This window comes from Cyprinus carpio, chromosome A15 (genome assembly GCF_018340385.1).
Source record: "Cyprinus carpio isolate SPL01 chromosome A15, ASM1834038v1, whole genome shotgun sequence".
NCBI lineage: Eukaryota > Metazoa > Chordata > Actinopteri > Cypriniformes > Cyprinidae > Cyprinus > Cyprinus carpio.
The window spans coordinates 16,867,349-16,889,889 of NC_056586.1; the positions used below are offsets into that span (position 1 = coordinate 16,867,349).

General features: G+C 38.0%; 2 protein-coding genes across 2 annotated transcripts in view; both read left to right on the forward strand.

Annotated features, from left to right (window-relative positions):
* The first annotated feature begins 436 nt into the window (after positions 1 to 436).
* LOC109109873 (protein phosphatase 1D-like) lies at positions 437 to 4,358 on the forward strand. Its single transcript, XM_042771250.1, has 6 exons — positions 437 to 1,044; positions 1,156 to 1,381; positions 1,744 to 1,868; positions 2,699 to 2,874; positions 2,958 to 3,188; positions 3,963 to 4,358. Exons 1-6 carry the CDS (start codon positions 564 to 566, stop codon positions 4,338 to 4,340), a joined length of 1,617 nt encoding a protein of 538 aa, XP_042627184.1. The 5' UTR covers positions 437 to 563; the 3' UTR covers positions 4,341 to 4,358.
* Positions 4,359 to 6,432: 2,074 nt separating this feature from the next.
* Positions 6,433 to 22,541, forward strand: part of LOC109109872 (BCAS3 microtubule associated cell migration factor-like) — a 211,103-nt gene continuing 194,994 nt past the window's right edge. The window contains exons 1-7 of the mRNA XM_042771251.1: positions 6,433 to 6,583; positions 7,288 to 7,376; positions 7,584 to 7,638; positions 7,911 to 7,986; positions 8,999 to 9,105; positions 14,057 to 14,138; positions 16,690 to 16,762. Of these exons, the coding sequence (XP_042627185.1) occupies positions 7,306 to 7,376; positions 7,584 to 7,638; positions 7,911 to 7,986; positions 8,999 to 9,105; positions 14,057 to 14,138; positions 16,690 to 16,762 (464 nt within the window). The 5' untranslated portion in view covers positions 6,433 to 6,583; positions 7,288 to 7,305. The remainder of the gene's footprint in view (positions 6,584 to 7,287; positions 7,377 to 7,583; positions 7,639 to 7,910; positions 7,987 to 8,998; positions 9,106 to 14,056; positions 14,139 to 16,689; positions 16,763 to 22,541) is intronic.

The window sequence follows — 22,541 nt, forward strand, 5'->3', positions numbered from 1 at the left end:
ATAGTCAGTCATTTTAGATATAAATAATGCTCAAAATAAAACAATAAACTGCTGTTTGTTTTTTCAAAATTCAAGAAAAAATATGCTGTATTTGTTGCTATGCATCACTCTCAACAAAAAATGAAGAAGAAAACAACATTAACCCCCATTTTTTCCAACCATCCTTCACCCAGATAAGATAAAATGATAGATAGATAGATAGATAGATAGATAGATATTGTTATACTCTTATCAATGGAATAAAGAAATGAAATAAAAACATTTGGCAGTCGCAAGGGCTCTTATTAAAAAAAACGGCAGTCAAAAAAACTAATAAGATAGATAGATAGATAGATATTGTTATACTCTTATTATATTATGGCAGTCGCAAGGGCTCTTCTTAATAAAATCAAGGGTCAATTAAATAACTAAGGGGTTTCACTGACCCGTGACTCGTCATGGTGCCTCTGCGCATGCCCGCAACATCATCGAAGGTAAACAAAAAAGGAAAGCGCGCACCCGGCTACAGTCCTGCCTAAACATTAAACACTGCTCTCCTATCGGCCTTTCTGCTCGATCAAAACATGGATGGGATATTTTCATGTCGAGCAAGTATTTATTATGACCAAGGCGGTAGGAAATACATGGAGGACTTAGTGACGATGAAGCAGGACGATGAGCCGAGGGAAGATGAACTGGACGCCGCCGAACGTGGCGAGATCACGGCACCAGCAAAAGACCAAAACTCCGACGCTTCAATCCAAAACTCCATCCCCGGATCTATCACTGTTACTTATGTTCAAGATGATGAGCCTAGCTCTACTCTTCAGCAGGCGTCGATGCACTCCTCTCACCCGTACAAAAACACTCGTCGGCCGCGGGCTGTGGCTATGTTCGCCGTGTTCGACGGACACGGGGGTCCGGACGCCGCGCGCTTTGCTCGCCGCCATTTGTGGGACCACATCAAAAAACAAAGAGGCTTTTGGTCTGAGGACGACGACGAGGTGTGCGCGGCTCTGCGAAACGGATTCATCTCTTGTCACCACGCCATGTGGAAGAAATTACGTAAGTTATGAAATTGAACGTCACGTATCCATCGTCATATCCATTTTAAACAGAAAGAGTTACTTCATCACTGATCTGTTTTTGAAAACTATATAATCTGCTTTCTTATAGCGGAATGGCCAAAGACGGTTACAGGACTTCCCAGCACATCGGGCACAACTGCAAGTATTGTGGTAATACGACGTGACCGTATAATGGCCCATGTTGGGGACTCAGCGGTGGTGTTAGGGGTGCGGGATCACCCCACTGACGAGTTCATCCGAGCTGTAGAAATTACACAGGACCACAAACCTGACCTCCCGAAGGAAAGGGAGAGAATAGAGGGGCTCGGTGGCAGGTGAGTTGTTCTTATAAAACAAGTAAGCTCACACAACTAATGTTAACTGTATTCACACACTCTTCTGCTTTTGGTAAACATTCACAAGTAACCATCCATCTTTTATTTTATGTAAACACTCATCAGGAAAACACAAACTGCTGCCTGTTTCTTTCAGCCCTGTGTGTCCACAGAGGTCTGACTGGTTTTTGTTTATGCACCCACAGCTTCAAAGTGGGACAACATAACCAAACATTTTCTGGCATTTGTCCTTATTATTATAATCTAATCACAAGCTTTCTTTGACTTTTAGCCTAAAAGAACATAAGCATGTCAACATGATATAGACCAGCATGCAATGGCTTGTATTGGCTTTCCTCTAGTGTCATTAAAAAGTCTGGAGTCAATAGAGTGGTGTGGAAGAGACCCAGACTGACCCACAATGGACCAGTACGAAGGAGCACAGTCATCGATCAGATCCCATTTTTGGCTGTGGCCCGAGCTCTAGGTAAGAGGGTTAAGCTATTTCATAACAAGAGGTTATGATTGGAAAAACCGGGATTAAAATGTTGAGTGAGTTTCAATATATCTGACAAGTCAGCAGAGATTGTCTGTTCTTTAGCAACGACAAACAGAATGTTGAATTGTAACACATGCTGTTTAGGTGTTTAAACTGAGTTTAGCAAGGTTGCCAGGACTTAACAATGAGGATGGCCCGGGTCAAGTGTGAAAAACGCTTAGGACAGTTGACGGAATTGTCATTTTATCACACTTGAATGGACAAATAAATGTAAATTTATTCAACATGCTGCTGAGTATGTGTCCTTAATGTTAATCAAGCAACAGAAGAAAAAGAGAGAATCATTCACTGCTCCTGACTGGACATACAGTGTAATTTTACCGGTATGTAAAATGTTAATGGTGTAACAGCCTTATTTATTAGAATGCAAGGTTGCATAGGTCAGATGGATGCAGTATCTTTTCTTTTTTTGTAGTGGGGCCAGAGAAAATTTTGCCAGCATGAGTAAAAACCCAGTAGGGAAAATCTTTAGGGCTAAGCCCTGGTTTAAGGAGATGACATGCAGTTCAAAGAAGAAACAGTTCACCCTATAATTAAAATCTGTAATTATTTTCATTCTCACTTTCAGGTTCATTTACATTTTCAGGTGTACTGTTCCTTTAAAACTTCTGGATGATTTTAAAGGTTTTGAAGACCTTATAATGCCGATCAAAACTTTATTGTCTAAATGTGTTCAAATGGCACTGATTTTTATGTTTCGTTTTTGTTTTTGTTGTAGTATGCGTCCAATAATTTAATGAACATTAATGTGTCTTCAGGTGATCTGTGGAGTTACGACTTCTACAGTGGAGAGTTTGTAGTGTCACCAGAGCCTGATACCACTGTTATCAAGCTGGATTTGAAGCAGCACCGTTACATCATTTTAGGCAGTGATGGGTTATGGGACATGGTATCACCACAGGAGGCTGTGTCTATTTGCCAGGAAAATGCCAAGGTCAAAAATTTAAATATATGCGACAGGAAAGGTCTTAATTGTCTTTTAGAAATGTTCACTTATCTGAATGTTTATTCCAACAGCCAAAGAACCAAAAGGATAATGTTTCAAATGCTGTTCTGCTCGTGAGCCATGCCTTACTGAGATGGCGTCAACGCATGCTCCGTGCTGATAATACTAGTGCCATTGTTATCTGTTTGGAGCCATTCAGGACATCCTCTGAGTGCTTGCCACCTTACGAGACTGTGTATAATCTACAAGGACCAAAGTGTGGCTCCGTTCCTAAATCTTGCACTAACTCTTTGCCCACTCAGGTTAGGAATGTTTCAGATTTTCTATTTAAAGGCACAGTTCACCCAAAATTTAAAATCTGCTGAAAATTTACTCACATCAGGCCATCCAAAATGTAGGTGTGTTTGAGTCATCATTGGAACAGATTTGGAGAAATCTAGCATTCTATCACTTGCTCAACAATGGATCCACTGCAGTGAATGGGTGCCGTCATAATGAGAGTCCAAACAGCTGATAAAAACATTACAATAATACACAACTGACTCAAGTACATCAAATGACATCTTCGGAAGTGAAAAGCTTGGTGTTTATATGAAACAAATCCATCAGTAAGGCATTTTAACTTTAAACTGTTGGTTCTGGCAGAAATACCAGTCCATAATCCATAATAATGCTTCTTCCAGTGAAAATGTCCATCCCCTTTTGTCCTCTCACATCAAAATCCACTGACATATTTGTTTAAAACTGTTTTATTGGGATGGTTTTTATCAGCTGTTTGGACTCTCATTCTGACGGCACCAATTCACTGCATAGGATCCATTGGTGAGCAAGTGATGTAATGCTAAATTTCTTTAAATTTGTTCCGATTAATGTTTAATCAGGGTGGCCTGAGGGTGAGTACATAGTCAGCAAATTTTCTTTTTGGGGGTGAACTGTTCTTTTAACAATACAACAATGAATAAAGGCCTGCTTCATTTTATAAGGCTATTGTTTTTGTTTTGTATTGTATTATATTTTGGATTTAGATTAAAAATAAAACCACACTCAAGCTTCATACATAGTTCCTTGTTTTATAGGGTCCTGGCACTCAAGTACAGCCCATCCCGGACCAGCAAAACAGCAGCTGTGAGACGAGCATGATATTTGAATCATCTCCCGATAGCCTTACAAACTATGAAGACCTGCCTTGTAATGACTCACTGGAAAATGAGGCCCACTGTGACAGAGTGCCTACAGGCAAACGGGTGCTAGAGGATTCCTCCTCACCTGTGCTGAAGAAACCCCGTTGTAATTTGTCCCATTCCCCTCTTAAAGAGTCCTCATGTACATCTTCAAAGAAACAGAGCACACAGTCCTCAGCGAGGAGCGGTGGTGGCGGCAATGGTCAGAAACAGTCTGAAAATGTCCAAGCGCTGCTTCAACAACATGGGAAGGCTACTGTATGTGTTTGCTGACATTCATGGTTCTACAAACCCGATTCCAAAAAAGTTGGGACACTGTACAAATTGTGAATAAAAAAGGGATGGAATAATTTACAAATCTCATAAACTTATATTTTATTCACAATAGAATATAGATAACATATCAAATGTTGAAAGTGTTGAAAATGTTCTAAATGCCAAATATTGGCTCATTTTGGATTTCATGAGAGCTACACATTCCAAAAAAGTTGGGACAGGTAGCAATAAGAGGCCGGAAAAGTTAAATGTACATTTAAGGAACAGCTGGAGGACCATTTCGCAACTTATTAGGTCAATTGGCAACATGATTGTGTATAAAAAGAGCCTCTCAGAGTGGCAGTGTCTCTCAGAAGTCAAGATGGGCAGAGGATCACCGATTCCCGCAATGCTGCTGCGAAAAATAGTGGAGCAATATCAGAAAGGAGTTTCTCAGAGAAAAATTGCAAATCGTTTGAAGTTATCATCATCTACAGTGCATAATATCATTCAAAGATTCAGAGAATCTGGAACAATCTCTGTGTATAAGGGTCAAGGCCGGAAAACCATACTGGATGCCCGTGAGTTGAGCAACTAGAAGCCTGTATTAGACAAGAATGGGACAACATTCCTATTCCTAAACTTGAGCAACTTGTCTCCTCATTCCCCAGACATTTGCAGACTGTTATAAAAAGAAGAGGGGATGCCACACAGTGGTAAACATGGCCTTGTCCCAACTTTTTTGAGATGTGTTGATGCTATGAAATTTAAAATCAACTTATTTTTCCCTTAAAATGATCCATTTTCTCAGTTTAAACATTTGATGTCATCTATGTTGTATTCTGAAAATTATATATAAAATATATATATAAAATATATTGAAATTTGAAACTTCCACATCATTGCATTGTGTTTTTATTCACAATTTGTACAGTGTCCCAACTTTTTTGGAATCGGGTTTGTAATACAATGCAATCCGTTAACTTATGCTGGACAGTCAGACTCTGATATTAGATGAGATAAGCTACTGAGAAACCAAATCCTGAAGCAAGTAACAATGTCAGAAGAAACAAACAAACAAAAATCACTTGCTTCCATTCACAACACTCATATTTGTCTATGTTAGTGTTATATTGTTATACTTTATATTTTGCAGACTAATGAAAATGTTTTGATTTGTATCATTATTTTTTATACGAGTTTTACTTTTTCTTTTATTGTCTGTCCACTGCTCAGTTCTGTTATGCTATAGGTCAGTCAGGTAGACATGATTAATCAAATAGGGATTTTTGCACTTTAAGTTGAATTTGTGCAGTCTTTTTGGGAAATATCTTCTGAGAAGATATTTCCCTACAGCATACATGTCGCCTGTTTCAAAAAGGTTTGATCTCTTTGGGATTAATGTTATAGTTTTTTGTTTAGTTTTACTGAGCAAGGAGAATGGTACATAATTTCTAGTGTTCACTGCTATCTTAACCCTGTGTCATAAGGTTTAACATTGTATGCAAGCATGAACTTTATGGATTTTAAACATTATGGTTATTTTAATGTTTTAAGGATTTCATTAACATTTTTTTTCCTATGATGGGAGAAACTGTCATTCTAAACTGAAGTTGCTGCTATGCTAAACAGGTCAATAAAAAAATTGAAAACCATGCTCTTCAATAAAAATGTTGTTACAGGGTCAAATTAAAATAAGAAATAGGATTTAAGTTTGCATGAACTTATTTTAATATAACTAGTTTAAATCAATTCAAAACATTCTTCGAAGATAAGAACCACGATACATTCATTCATAGTTTTCTTGTGACTAAACTTTCGTTTTTCCGGAAGAAGCCGAAGTTGTGCGAAATAGGTTGGTTGGTGATCACGCGATACTTCGATGTAAATAAACACATCAGCGTGACGTGATATAACGTGCACGTTTATTCAGGCTGTTGTGCAAATTTTCAAATGTGGAGATGCACATACGAGCGTAAAACAAACAACTATTGCTTTATATAACACTTCACCTTGATGTTAATGTTACTTTTTACAACGCGTCAGATTCGTTCAGCGAACAAAAAACCCAAACAGTCCTTGCCATCCACTATTGGTCAGAAATGTCCAAGTGCCCACCTTTGTCCTAATTCTATTGGCTACCCGTCTCCGACGCTAATCTCTGATTGGCCAAAGCATCTGTTGTTTCCGCTGCATGCCAGCTTCACTGTGGCGTTTTATGAGGACTTCTGTTGATCCGAATTCAAAACACAAAACCTCTGGTTAGTACAATTGTCGCTTCATTAAACACTCAACTGCACATTTCTTACATACATTACATATATATTTATTTTAGGAAGTCAGAAAAGTTATTGTCATGGCTCAGTTTATTGTCTTTGAAGCGTTGTAATGACAGAGAGCGGTATTGGCTAAGCTAACGTAACAGACTGGAGATAACGTTAGTTGATATGATGAAATGTTGAACTGACAAAGCTCACAGCTGTGTTTTCTCTGATACACTCTTGACATCTTTTTGGACATTGCCTCACATTAAATTGTTTTAAATTTAATGTAAAATGTAACTAAATCAGGAGCTACTCGCATTGTTATGATGTTAATAAGGATATTTACATCCTATTTGGTTACTAGCAAATCTTGCTGGAGGTGATTTAAAGTGTTTTATTTTGTTTATCTCGCTTGTCGTAGCAAGTCTATGTTATAGATCGTTTACAGGATCAATATTTAACAGGAATGGGTCTGTTATGCAGATTAAACTGAGGTAGGCACATCTGTGCCTTATTTGTTTACATCTTTCTGCAAGGTGGATGATTTCTAGTGATGCAGTTATCATATGTAGCCTTTTACTTCTGTTGAATTAAGAGTAATATTGAGATCAGAATGATCAATGAGTCACCTCTGCAGTGATGTTTAGTGTTATGATCATATGAAAATCAAGACTGCATCTTCTCATGCTTTGCTCCAACAGGGTACTGAGTGGCTGGCCATGGCGTCTGACTCCCCGCGCAGACCGAGCCGCTGTGCTGGTGGGGTTGTGGTTCGAGCACAGGCTGCAACGTAAGACCATAATGGCTTGTTTGTGAATAAAATTACAGCTGTAAAGCCAATTCAGTGTTCAGTATTGTAAATGTTAAGATGTTGGTTGTCATAAACAAAAAGGTGACAAAATATTGCATTGGTTCACAAACGTTTAGGTTTAAATGGTCAGGTCTTTTCTTGTGTGGTTATATTATTTTCATGAGAATTGTTTTTACTGTTTTGCAGAGAGCAGTCATACATGGAGAGCGTAGTTACGTTCCTGCAGGATGTAGTCCCTCAGGTAAATGTTGTTGTTTTTTTCCCCTTAAGATGTTGCTTGGAAATTTTGTGTACAAAACTGGAGATTCACTTTTTTTTCTTGTGTGTTGTAATTTAAAGTCCATGTTGGATAATGCTTGATTTTCAGTGTATTTCTGTTGTAAAAATGTTGAGATCCTATGAAAGACTCCCTTTTTAGACATATAAGTGATAGATAGTGAGAGCAAGAACAATTTAGTTAGAAAAAAAAAAAAAAAAAAATAATCTAGCCTTTATTAATCTTTGCATTTTCAGGCATATACTGGGACACCTCCAAATGATGAAAAAGAGAAGATAGTTTGGGTCCGTTTTGAAAAAACAGACATCAATGGTAAGTTTGTGCTGTGTGTTTTGATTCAATAAAAGAACCAGCTCAAATTAATCATTTGTTTGTTAGTCAGACTACATTTGATTGGTCATGCTGCATGTCACGCTGTACTGCTAGATGTTGTGGGAAAAATGTGTATTTTATTTTTTTAAATTGTGGTTTGATGCATGCTGGACATGAACACATTGGGTCTTAAAGCCCAAGTATTGCAACTTTTTATTTTTTGTTTAAATGTTTGAATGAAGTCTCATGCTCACCAAGGCTGCATTCATTTGGGTATTATGATTTATTGTGAAATATTATTATTTAAATGTACCTTTATATTTTAATATATTTTAAAGGTAATTGATTCCTGTGATGGCAATACTGAATTTTCAGCAGCCATCACTCCAGTCTTCAGTATCGCATGATTTTTCAGAAATCATGTAATAAAACTGAGATTTTTTAAAGAATAAAATGTTCTAAAGAACAGAACAGCATTTTTTTGAAGTATAAATATTTTGTGATATTATAAATATGTTTATTGTCCTGTTTGAGCATTTTAATGCAAAAAATTTGTAAAAAACAATATAACAAGCATTGAAATGTTACACAAATCCTAAATGTGGTTTGAGGCTACTAGTTCATATTTATCTTGTCATATTGGGTTAGCAAAGTTTTTAATTGCACCAATGTTGGATCATCTAAATGCTGAACATGCTCCTCATTCCAGCAAACATATCATGGTGATGAGATGACTGTCAGAAGATTAGACATAATTTTCCTAATTTTCCAGTTGTTTTGACAACTCAGCTGTGATCTTTGCTTTTACACTTTCTTTTCATCAGAAGAATAAACAGTGGTGATCAGAAAGGTGCCATATTTTGGCAAATTTTGAATCATTATTTATGTATTCCATTGTTCTGATCATCTGTTTGTTTATTGAGCTGTTTACAACTTATGCTAAGCCTTTGTGAATGATTTGTTTTATTTCTGTGTCATTTCTGACGATGTGTGTTTCTTGCTCTGTGTCCAGATGTGGCCCGCTTACCAGAGTTCCAAGAGATGCATGGCAGCGGCACTGACCCGCCTCTCTGCTTGATGATTGGCTACACAGATGGAATGCAGATTTGGAGTATATCAGTGAGTACTTTTTAAATAGACTTTCTTGCCTCTCTTACACTGGCTGCTTCCAAATACGCATAATTGCAGACTATGTAGTAGGCTAAAAATAATATTTGAAAAGAGTAGTATGTCCGATTTCACAGCATTCATAAAACAGTAGGAAAAAAGTACTTTAATAAACTACTACTTCTGGTGACTCGTGGTGAGATTCTGCCAGTGGACACTTTACTATCCCATGAGGCTACCGGAGAGCAGTGAAGTGATGAAACCGATGCTGTAGGTCACATGACAATGACAACTTAAAAAATGTTCTAGAATGCATTCATGTAACAGACATTCATACTAAATAGAACATATTTTTTAATGGTTGCGGAGTAAGTACTTTGTATTTTTGGACGCAGCCAGCATGTTTTTCTCTACACCACTCTTTCTGTATGTCTGCCTTGAGGGATGTTCACACTGACAATGGTTTGCATTGACAAAGCAACTGAAAATCATTCACTTTGGTGCTAATGGAGTGAAGACAGCGATGATCAGTAGTGAAATCAATACTGATGTACTTGCCTACTAGTCACTATCTGGTGTGTATTATATTGTTTTTTGTCTTGAAAAAGATTTTTTTTTAAGTCCAGTTTTGTATTTAAAATCAATATTAAGTTGAATATGACTCACAAATTAAGTGACCTTAGGATTGTGTTTTACTTGCTGTTGTTTTGTTGGGGTGTAATGCTGTGACTCTCTTTCACCACTTGGTGTCACCATAGACAAAGCCAAGAATACAGTTTTTAGGATTGAAGTTGGGTGAAATTATGTGAAGATGCATGTTCAGCTCTGAATCCTGTCAAATGTAAAAACTAGGCCTAATCGTAACTAAACATGATATTGCTTCCCCAGTAAATTAGTGAAAATGTCAGTTTTCTCAGTCGTATGGTAATAGTGATCAGATATCTGTCATATTATGTGATTTGTCACCATGACTAAGTCTTTTTTTTAGGAAATGATGAATGTCCTGACGGTAATCACTTTAGAAAAGAGTTGCACTTCTTATGACATGAATTTGGAAGCTGTAGAGCATCATTACAGACATCATCTCACACTTTTTGTAAAAGTGTTGAAAGCGTCACAGTGTCTGGCTATAAGTTCCCTGCAAAGTGTTTGTGACAGTTGCTGAGCCGACACCTTCTGTAATGGCGTTGAAGGGAGGAGCAGGAGTGGCACTAGCCGTAGTACATTTCTGCGTTCCTGTGCATTAGCATCTTGGTAGAGCAGAATCTTTGATGAAGGTGTTGCTGGCTGGCAGGAGATAGCAGTTAGATTAGACGGGGCTAATTGAAGTGCTGTTGGAGTGGAGGGATGACATGCAGTACACTGGAGGTGTCTGTTCTGCTGTTATTATTAAAACAGCCCAATGCATTTCATCGTTTTCTTCCAATGCTGGTTCCAACGTGTAGAGACGGGTGTTTGAGTCTCTGTGGTGATGATAGTGACAAAGAAATGAAGCATGTTTAAGTAGTGATTAACTTACAAGGATTGCACAACATCTTGCAAGACAATAGATTTATATATTTACTAATTAATTTTAAGATAAGAGCAGCGGTCAATATTTAATATTTTATTGATCATTCATATTACCTTATTTTTTACATTTAGATTATCTGTCATCACTTGTTCAATTAAAGTAAATCTTTAAACTCACTTAAATTTTATTTATTGAGCAAACACTATTCTCTATTCAATTTAATAACACTATTAAAGCAAATCTCAAAATGATTTTTTTTCTTACTGCACATTAGAAGGTTAGATCTAAATTCACCTCACCTAGCAACTGTTACCACTGAGTTTAGTTTATTTGGACAAAAGAGTATAAATAATATAAAGTTTTGCAGATTTGCCAGAACATGAAAAATAATTATTTATATACACATGTCATTTTAATTATCAGACAATGGTCAGTTTTCTATATATATATATATATGTATATATTATATATATATATATATATTGGTCAATTTTGCCACATTAAATTATATATATATATATATATACACATGTCATTTTAATTATCAGACAATGGTCAGTTTTGCTATATTAGCTTATCATGCAAATTTTTTTCAAATAATAGCCTATTTTACACATTTTTATTGTGTCTCAGTAAGTACTGATACTTTTTTTTAGTTGTTAAATATAAAATGCATTAAATAATTAGTCTGGATATTGAAGTAGATCTTGAAATATTTGATGGGATTTATTATGGACTCTTTTTTTTCTCTGATGAAACATTTAAATTCCCTTCACAGAAACAGTAATTCATTATTGCACTGAACACTTTAAGTCTTTTGGATTGGACTTCAGTCACTACAACTAGGTTGTTGTAGTGTATTCTAGGATATCAGAAGTTCCTATCTGTATTATTACTATCATATCAAGAGCTCAGAAGGCCAGGAGACAGAGACGTCACCAATCTTTCCCATCTATTGTGGGGCATTGTCTTCTGTCTGCTCTGCTTTCTAAGAATACATATAGAGCTGCTGTTTCTCTCAGCACAAGATACTGTTGATTCACTCCGATTCCCTGAAATCCATCACACAGAGTGGCTGGAATGAGCAAAACTCATTTTATGACCAGCATCTACATTGTATCCATGTGAATGAAATTAGAAACAACAAGAGGGGAAAAACAAGAAAGAAGCCTCAATTTTGCATATTGCTGTGATAAATATTAATGTAATAGCTGAGAGTTTGGTGAAGGATGCCAGCACTAAAGCCGTGTAAAGCGAGGATGAGCAGTCTGGTAATGCACAATGACAGTCGCATTAATGTAAACCTCACAATCCGCTAAATTCCATTATTCCTCTGCCCCATTTGCCAGCTGGGGGTTTTGTTTTGTGGTGGCCCGTTGTGCATTACCTCTCTCTCTTGTTTTCTCCCCTTCTGTCTCTCTCACACCAAATGTATCGTGCTGTAGATGCCATATTAATCTCCCACTTGGCAGCTACAAAGTCTGCACCGAGCCCTTTTAATAAAAACACCGCTCTGATCCTGCATTCAAAAAAGCTACTAATTGTGCAGAAGAGCGATCATCCTCTGTGGGGCTTATCTGCTTAAGACACATGGATTATGCCCAGTAATGTGATAAAGGACGTTTCTGTAATTTAACGCACATAGAGACGCACATTCAGGGCTTAATGCTTAAAACAAAAAGCTAGAATAAAAGGCCATAGGAATTGGGGGGCCGATCAAAATATTTCCGCCCTTGCGATGTGATACGGTACTTCGGTTTTACAGATCTCTGCATTTCCACCAGCGTTACAGTGTTTGTGTGAGAATGACGTGACGGGTCTGTATTGATATTACAGCTCAATCAAATGTAGCTGGTCATTCTAGGTGCTGAATATCGCGTTGGGACTTTTAGACATGGTGTTGTTTATTTTTAGGAGTACTTTTATTGAATGCATAGCAGCTTTTATTTTGTGGTTTAGTTGTTGGCTCACCCTCTATCCTTCATGTGAAGTCTGTTTCTCTACAGTGTGAACAAATCTCTCTTTGTTTGTGCCCCATTGTTCTTTGATGTCCGGCAACCACATTTTTTGCCCCCGAATGGCACTGAGTTGATCAGCAATTTTGATTTTTCCTACACTGGCAGGGGCAAGAAAAGACTTAATAATTCTGAATGGATCAGAGATTAAAAAAACAAAGAACTGCAATCTTGAAACAAGTTTGCTGAAAAACTAATTGGTTGCATAGCAGATAGTCCCAGCCACAAACTCACACCAATTTATTCAGCACGCAACTCTCACAGTGCTTTATGGGTATACCCTAGCCATTGAGCATACTTCAATTGCACACTTGTTATTGCATTGCATTGTGGGATTGAATGAGTGCACTCGATAATGTCTACTAAGGTATCGGACACCAATAAAAATGGCTGTCCCTTTAAATATTGCCCTATCTTTCTGACACAGGGAATGTTATATGTTTCAGGGTAGTCAACCTACTGAAGTCTTCAAATAAATAATTGAATAAGAAGCTGTGAGCTCTTTAACTGAATCATTGTGATGATAAAAAAAATAAATCAGCACTTTGAAAAGATCCAATTCAAAAGAATTGAACATCAATACTTTTCATCACTACTTCTTCAAGAAGAGCTAGATCAAAGTTTGAATAATGACTTAAATTCTGGTGTGTTCTTGACACAAAGCTATTACTTTATGGCTTTAGAAGACATGTAATGTAATGTATGAGTCATATTAACCACTGTTATGATACTTCCAAGGAGCTTGTTGTCATTTTGGAGCTTGACAGTCCCAGTGCTCATTTATATTCATTATTTTAAAAAGAATGGCTGGGATATTCTTAACAATTTCTTCTTTTGTGTTCCACTGAAGAAACAAAGTCATGCAGGGTTTGGAACAAGTAAATGATTCACCCATGATTTTCATTTCCGTTCATTTCCAAAGACCAGATAACATTACACGGCAGTGTTTTTTTTTTTTTTTGGTTTGTCCACAGATGCCTGATGTTTATCTTCTAGTTGTTGGGTGACTCATTATCAAACCACATCACAGCCGCTGCAGACCAAACAGAGCATTGTGTGATTCACAGTCAACTACTTTTATGTCGTTAATGTTCCAAAGGGATGCCACAGTATTTAGAACATTCGTCATGGCTGTTTCTCAGTCGGACACTCTGTGTCAACACTTACAATTGGAATGTGTTAGCTGATGTAAAAATAAAAGAAAAATGCTGGAGCCCCGTCAACTTTGTACTGTTATTTGGATGCCATTTTGTCTTGGGCTTGATATACATTGTGATGTGGCTCTGGTACAAACTCATATGCACCTCCACAGTTTATGCATCACAACATTCTCACTCCCACAGTCCTCTTTTCTGTGTCTTTGAACTGAGTTTATCTCTCTAACATCACCGTTTGGTGTGTTTTAAGTGTGCCTATGTGTTTCTTCTCTCTGCAGCTGAACGGGGAGGCGCAGGAGCTGTTCTCGGTGCGGCACGGACCTGTGAGAACTGCTAGGATCCTACCTGCTCCTCATATCAGTGAGTATCATACACCTCAAAAGCCCGGGCTTCGTTCATCCTGCAAAGCCACATAAGCACATTAATTTTAACATACAGTGGTCTCTACAAAAATGTTTTTGAAATCAAACAAAGAAATGTGTTAATTCTGCATAGGCCCAGCAATATGCAAAACTTGACACACATTCAAAAGATTTTTTTGAGCAAGACATTTGTACAATTATTCACCAAGGGTGCATTATATTGATCAAAAGTGACAGTGATTCCCGCTACGCTTAAATTGATTTCACATGTCATATGTTACATAAACAGCACATTATTTTACATATCATGTTTGCCACTGTTATTTGCCTAGAAATTTGCAGAAAGTAAAATCAGTTTTCGGCAGTTACATGCTTTTTCGAATCAAGTTAGACTGAGATGTGGCAATTTATAAAGTCCTACGTCTCCCTTCCTTACTGGCTTTTCCATATATCATGTATAAATTAAAGACTACCTTCTGTTTCATAATAGCGCAGAGAGCTCGCCAGAGCCCTGCTGTTTTCCCATCATAATATTAAAATCAGTCCTTCACGATTATTTTGGCATGCCATCAGCTGGCTGCCTGGACTTTTACCGCCGCTCTGGCAGAGAGGATCTGCAGACTTCTGAGATTTTCCTTCTCTTTCATCACGGCTCACTCATTGGCCATCGCATGCCTGCACTCATTCCATTTGTTAAAGGACAAAAATGAATAGTCTGACAAAAAATGCACACTACATCTTGCTAAACTAAAATACACACAACCTGATTAAATATTGATGTTATGTCAAACTGTCTCTTTCACATTTTGTTTCTTTCTGTCTGATGATTTTGCACACTCTCTATGACTAAAACGGGATATTATCTTATTATCTTTTCGGACTTCAAATTATGAAGTCCGAAATTTATTATTATTTTTTTTTTAATTCTTCCCTAACTAAATAAGTTGCACGGTCATATTCAAATGTAAAAACAAAAGGAATAGGAAATGCATGGAGTCGTATTGTAATGTGACATTTATGCACAGAATTTGTGTTCTGTCCTTTCGGCAGGTTTAAACAATGCACAATAAAGACATTGAACGCCGGCTGGATTCAGATAAAAGAGAATTGTCATAATAAGAAGCAGCAGACGGCCAACACATGAGGCGAATGCTTCTCAGCTCAATCAAATGAATTGTACAAGTAGGGAAACTGATTGTGATCTGTTTGGCACAAACAGTGTCATACTGTAGTGGGATTTAAAAAGAGTAATTGTTTTTGCTTGGTGAGCGGATTTGGAAAGTCCGGAAAATAGGTGTCAATTTTTTTTCTTTCCCAGAATAAAGGAGGAAGTTCCTCTTTCTCTAAAGAGGCAAACTGACTTTTTTTATGAATCCGTTCTGTTTCTGACTTCTGTTGTTATTTTTGCAGTGAATCGTTTCCAGGCGACAGCTACGGACAGTCATATCCACAGCTGACCAAAATTCTGTGATTGCTTCCTCTTTCCTTAAATATATCCCACTGTTGAAAGCTCACTCGTAAATGGCCCTCCTATAAATGTATTATTTACTGAAACAGGAAATTTGTTATGTCTTCCAGAAAACAATTCCCTCAATATTTCGCAGCATAAATTGAAAACATGCATTGGAAAATACAAATGAAAACCAGTTGTTTCGAAGTCCAGCCATTTTTAAGGTGCACGGAGAGGAGAACGGGGTGGTTTTCTGCCCCTTAATTGTTGTTTCAAATAGAAGGCAGCTGTTGTCTTTCAGAGGCCTGTCGTATTCGCATTATGATTGGATATCGTGACCAGTCGCAATGTCTGATGACAGAGAAGTGAAGACAGAGGAGAGGCCCTCTAAAGTGTTAAGGCTTGAGAATGACACATTTGCACTCAAATGCCACGCCACTGGGACCGTAGGTTTCTGGATCTGATTAGTTTCATGGCATGGCTGCCCAAATTACAGCTCCACAAAGGCTAACATCTTCTTCTTCTATCCGGACATGAATGGAAGCCCCCCCCCACTTTTAAATCAAGAGAATTAGATAAATATGGGATCTGTAAACTCACTTCTCCACCCAAAATATGCCTACCAGCCTTTTGCCATTCTGTAATTCCTCCGAAGCCCTGAAATTAAAGCCAGTCAGACAGAAGACTCCTCCTAAAGCTTTGAAGGCTTCCTCCATTAGTGTCAGAGGAGAAATGGTTTGCATTCAACACATTGCACTGAGTGGCATTTCTGTTCTCTGTCTCCATTTAATGTCTTGCATGCTGGTATTTTAATTTCATTTTGATCCCCATAAGTCTCTGTGAGGAGCAGGGCATTATTCTCTTCTAAGTGTGGGTGTGTTAATGTCAAAGCTGACAGGAATTATTATTTTTTGATTACAGAACTCTTGTAATGCAATCAACACGCTTCCTGCTGCGGTAGTTGTTTTTTAAGCTCTAGTTCAGTGGGTGGGTGGCTTTGGCGGAGAGACGACGAGCCTCATGTGCGGGTGGCTAATGAATGTCGCTCTTTATGTGGGTCAGTGGTTAATGTTCCCCCATTCTGTCCCTCCGGCTGCAGGTTCCCTCAACACTGACAGCTTCGCTGAGAAACGGCCCCTCCTCGGTGTGTGCAAGAGCTCGGGCTCTTCGGGGTGAGTGCACAATGACAACGTCACTACCACTGTCAGCTCGGCCTAGTGTCTCACATGGTGCCGGAGCTTTCATATTCATTGGTCACGTCTGGTTTTTTTCCAGCTACACACAAGCACAGTTTCAGCACAAGCTGTGGCTGATGACACAATTATACAATGAGCAAATCAAAAACAGAGGCATTTTTTGCACATTGCTAAAATGCTTAATGTTCCATTTATTTCCATTGATGTTATAATCTCGCATGTCTGTCTATTTATATATATCTATACATACACACATACACTAAAAATTATTTAGGGAAAAAATTGTACACATTAAATTGAACAAAATGTTTTCATAAATATATTATTGAATGATAATAATAATAATTTTTATAGTATTACACTTTTTACTCAATTTTTGATCAACTAAATGCAGCTTTGGTGAGCATGGTAGACTTCTTTAAAAATATAACAAAAATCTTACCAAACCCCAAAATTTTGAACAGCAGTGTATATACACATACAATTGTCATCAAAATTAACATTTTTGTCAGCATTATTGTGTTCCCTTTTTTTTTTTTTTTTTTTTTTTTTTTTTTTTTTTGTTCAAATATATATTATTAAATATATTTTATCGATTAGTTGTTGCAACTATTGGTCAGGTTTTTTTTTTTTTTTTTTTTTTTTTCATTTAATAAAGGTCAGTTGAAGTTGAATGCAGGTAAGGAACATTTACGATCTTTGTATTTTTTTTTTCCCCAAGTGAAGTTTTATGGATAAAAGAGGTTTGTATCACCATCTCCTGGTGTGCGCAGCATGAGTAGAGACATGTTAAACTCTTCATGAGGTGAAACCTATGTGCTAATGGAATGTTCCGTCGTTGTCCGGTTCATGGCATTTTCCAGTTTAAAGTGCGGTGGAGTCCAAGCCACATCCCTCAGTATGTGCAACATTTAGATATTATGAGGTACAAATCCTAAGTACATATGAAAACCTGTAATTTGTTATACATAATAACCTGCATCAAAGGTCTGATGGGACCAGGGAGTGGTCTGGAGAGAGACTGCCAAACCCTACTGACCGACCCGGTCGGCTCCAGAGGGCCAGACCTGCAACCTTGGACCCCTGACAGAGTCGGACTGCAATCTGTGAGAATTATGCCCCCTGAGGGAGTGAGAGGGAGCAGGGCGCATCAGTTATTGGCTCCTCTCCTCCCCTCAGCTACGTCTGCCACCTCTTAAAATGAACTCCTCTGCTGTTGCTGCAAATCTTAACTCAATATTTCCTCCCGAGGAAATAGAATAAGGATGTCTGTCTTCAGCACACTTTGATGGAGACCACCATCCCAGCCGGTCCAAGACTAGAGCTTTGCTCTGCCGGCACTTATGCAGCCAGATGTGCCGTGTCCGCCCCGACATGGAGACAGGCTCTGACGGTTTGGCTTTGTACTCCTGCAATGGTTGGTCTAATGCTGAAAACATGCCTCGTGTTGAAAACCATAACCCTCTCCCTCCGGGTAAATGGTGTTCCCACTTCTACGTTCCAGTAGAAGTGTTTGGTAAATAGCCTAGCTCTGAATTTTTTTTTTTTTTTAAAAGGCTGTGCTGTGTTCTGTTCTTTACCCTTAACTGAAATAGTTCATAAACTTACCAAAGTCCTCACACAAGTTTTAGTATATAATCATTTTGAAATAACCACTTTTGTCAACCACCAGTGTGGATGCTGTCTTGACACTCAAATGGAAAACAGATTGAAGTCTTGGCCGATACAGCACTGCTGGTTTAGAAGTTGGTTCACTCAGCTTTAGGCTTAGATTACAAGATTTGCAAATTAAAGGAAAACCAGAAAGAGGAAAAAGCATGTGTGCTAAAACCTTCGTTGCAGAACTCCAGCCGGACACATTCAACATCATTTTATCAATGGAGGGATTATGTCTTAAGTCCAAACATTGTTTGGATCTGGTGAATTTCCTGACAGCAAAGTACACGTGCCACCCTTCATGCCGTGCTACAGAGCCGGTAGGGTTTGCAAATTAGCAAGGAATGTATGTGCTATTCAATCCGCCATTGGCCCCCACTTGTATCTGGAAAGGATTTGATTTTCCATCATTCCTTTGTTATTATATTATTTTTGTTTTAATTAGTATTATAGGTATTACAGTGACCTGCTTGAGCCTGTGGGTCTCTCATGCCAAATGCATGCAACTTAGTGTCAAGTCACTTTTATTAAAAAAAATAATAAAGTGTATATATATGCTAGCATATAGATGAAATGTTGGCATTAAATTCTCATTTTTAATTCATGGATCCAAGGTCTAACAACATTAAAACCATAAGTGAAATAATTGAAAAGGTAAATAAATACAAGGAAAAAGAACAAACCAAAGCAAAATAACAATAACAACAAAAAAAGTTATTTGCAGAACATTTTATATAATCTCAGACAGTATCAGGAGATAAATTTTTGTTTTGTTTTAATTAACCTAGATTTTGAAAGCATGCCATTTAAGTGTTTGTGGCCTCTTTGGAGGGATGAAAGATCACCCCTCAAGAGGCCTGCTTTTGTTCTCTGGATTTTGGAGAAATGAAGTTGTTGGGCAGGCAGAAAACAGTGCCCTCTCTTCCTTCCCCTCAAATTTCCAGATCTCCATGGAGAGGATGTGGATGATTTTTTTCCCCCTTTTTTTTGCAATCCTTTGTCATTGTGGAGATTACAGCTGGACTGCTGTCAGGGACTACAGCGCGTGGAGGTTCAGAAGGAGGTCCAGTCCTCACAGGCATAGAGCCATTGTTTTTGACTCCACAGTGGCCACACTGTTCCTGGCCCTGGGACCGTGGCAAAGATCCAGTAACACTCCCATAGTATGACTCTGAAGAGCAAAGCCTCATCCCACTGTCCGCCTATTTTATCAATGAGATCTGTTTTTACTGTTTTCTTTAACCGTGGCCCTAATTGTATTTACTCAAAGCTGTATCCATGCAAAGTCCTGCTGGCACCCACTGCCTGCTTATTAATTACACAATAGCTATGAGGAGCGGAAACCCAGTTATAGTCCACTGACTATTTTTAAAGCGATTAAGCTAAAGCCTACTGTGCTATTAAGCTGTGCTTTTCATTGCATTTTTATTGAGATGTGAAAAATCTCTCTTTTAAGTGTATTAAATGATAAATCTCTGTGCATTTGTATTAGACACAGGATTATGGGAGGATTGGGAAGTGATGCTTTTAGAGCCCATGAGCCTGTTACTCTCTTGCCATCACACCTGGAACTGTGAGATCTCTTGGCTCAGAGGGTGCGATCATGTAGAGATGTCAACTTGTTGGTACGATGAAAACAAGGGTGCATTTAAAGGGATAGTTCACCCAAAAATTGTAATTGCTGTTTCATTTTATAAATTAGATGATTTATAGTTTTTATTATTAAAGGAATAATTCAACCAAAAATGAAAATTTGCTGGAATTTGTTCACTCTCAGGCCATCCAAGATGTAGATGGGTTTATTTCTTCATCTGAACAGATTTGGAGAAGTTAAGGATTGCATCATTTGTACACAGGATCCAAAGGTGAGCAAGTGATGTAATGCTAAATTTCTCCAAATCTGTTCCAATAAAGAAACAAACTAATCTACATCTTGCATGGCCTGAGGTTGAGTAAATGTTCAGCAAATGTTCATTTTTGGGTGAACTATTCTTTTAAATTAATTGTTTGGCAGTTTTTGCATTCATGGTTTGTGTGTACACTAAACTCCCAGAGTCCTGTTTACTTTTTAGTCCTTATGTAGATATTAAAAAATATTAGATGAAATAAAACCTCTTTATGATCATGACTCATTGGAGACGTCTAATTCTTTATTTGAAAGCTCAGGGAGTAAAAATCAATGTCAAAGGTTTATCACTCCACCTCACACACATTCTCTTTTTTCCTCTGTAATTTGTGCTATTTTACCATATCCATCTTTTGCTTCACGTTTCAGTGTAATTTGAGGTAGGCATTATGATCTGCTGATAGGTCTGACAGACACAATCCTCACTCTTACAGTCATGTTAAAGATGAATGTATTTCCTTCCCATGATGGATCCTCCACCCTTCAAGTTATTTTTGAGAGTTCATGCCAGGTGCATCTTCGGGTCTCAGATCATCCCTGTGCGTGCTTTTTCATGCTGACTGGATGGCCACATAATTCAAGCTCTCTAAGGATGGGAATCTCATGGCTTTGAAGTTTTCCCTGTTTTTCAAGGGCACTTGTCTCAGATCGGTTTTCCATGAGCATACGTCTCCTTATCTTTCCGATTAATTGCAGAGGAGATGCACAGGCGTGTAACATCATCCTTTTCATGATTGTGCAAATTTAGGAGTAATGTGCCTATTACCTCTCTTAAGTTTTTTTTTTTTCTTCCTTTTTAATAGGATGCTTGTAACCTCTTTTATTGAATTTTTTCAAGTACATTATTTTTGAACAATCCCGTTTTTATTTGTCTACTATTTTTTTTTAAATATACAAGTGTACATTTTTCATTATAAATTTTAATTTAGTTAATTATTCATTTTAATCTGTTTAATTGTTTTCCCTACAATTGTTTAGCTCTTGTTTTTAAATGTTTAATAATGGTTAAATGTTTAATGGTTTTACATGAGCAAAGTAGCAAAAAAGTACAAAGGTATTACTATTTTCCCCCCCCAACTATATTATAAACTTAAATGCTCACCAATGTGCCACACTTAGAAATTGAGTACCCATAAGGACATTCGATGTTAAAAAAGAATCTGTTCTCAGACCTGAACTGTCCACTTCACCATCCCTGTCTCCCTTCCCAGCATCTGTTTCTTTTTTCTTTTCTTTTTTTGGTAATTAAATGGTGTATAAGGGGCAGTTCTCATATTGCGCCTAAAAATGCATAGAAAATGCTAGGCATGCTGCTTTCTCCTTTTTTCCCAAAGCGTTCGGGCACTTGCGCTCCAGAGGCGTCTGCCATTGCTAAGCAACTATGACCTGCGCTCTCCATGAAGACATGGAAATTTCAGCAAAGGATAAATGGATTTGCAGCACTAAAAATCGCTTGCAGTAGCTCTGCTACTAAATTTATTTAAAAATGGCTATCCATATACAGCTATAATCAGCTGTTCCTTCATCATGGCTGACCTTTCAGTGTTGTTACAGGAAAGGATGAAGCTGATTGGTTGGTTCTTGTCACATGACCCGCGGTGCGCTTGCGGCATTCTAAAAAGTTTTAATGATTTACAGACGCGTCTGGAAAAACGCCGCGTGCGTTATGAGCGCGCCGGCTGCTCGTCTACATTTGAAATAATGAACTTGAGTGCACAAAAGACACGATATGTGAACGGCCCCTAAGAGTACCAGTGCCACTGCAACAGGCTCCTCATTTCAATGTGTTTCCAATATGCATGTGAATCTGTGGAGAGCCCAGTGAAAGGGGAGGAAATGTATTTCTGGCAGTGCTGCAGACATGGAGCTGTGGTTGAACTTTTTACCCTAATTACTTTCCAGCTAATGCCCACGGCGTGCTGGAATCAAAGGGCCCCCTCAGGCCCCAAGAAGCCTGTGATGTGGCCAGCGTTTGTTGTGTGTTTAAGCTCGGCTTGAGAAAGACAGGGGCAGAAAGAGAGAGGGCGCAAAATTGTGACTTTTTTTTGTTCTGCTCGAAAATGTCTCAGTTACCACCCACCTCACTTGTTGCCTACAAAAATAGAGTAATTGTTTTCATCTGTGTTTTTACATTGCCGTACTTGGAAATAGCTGTTATAAATCAATACGAGGTTGGCTCAAGGGACTTATCAC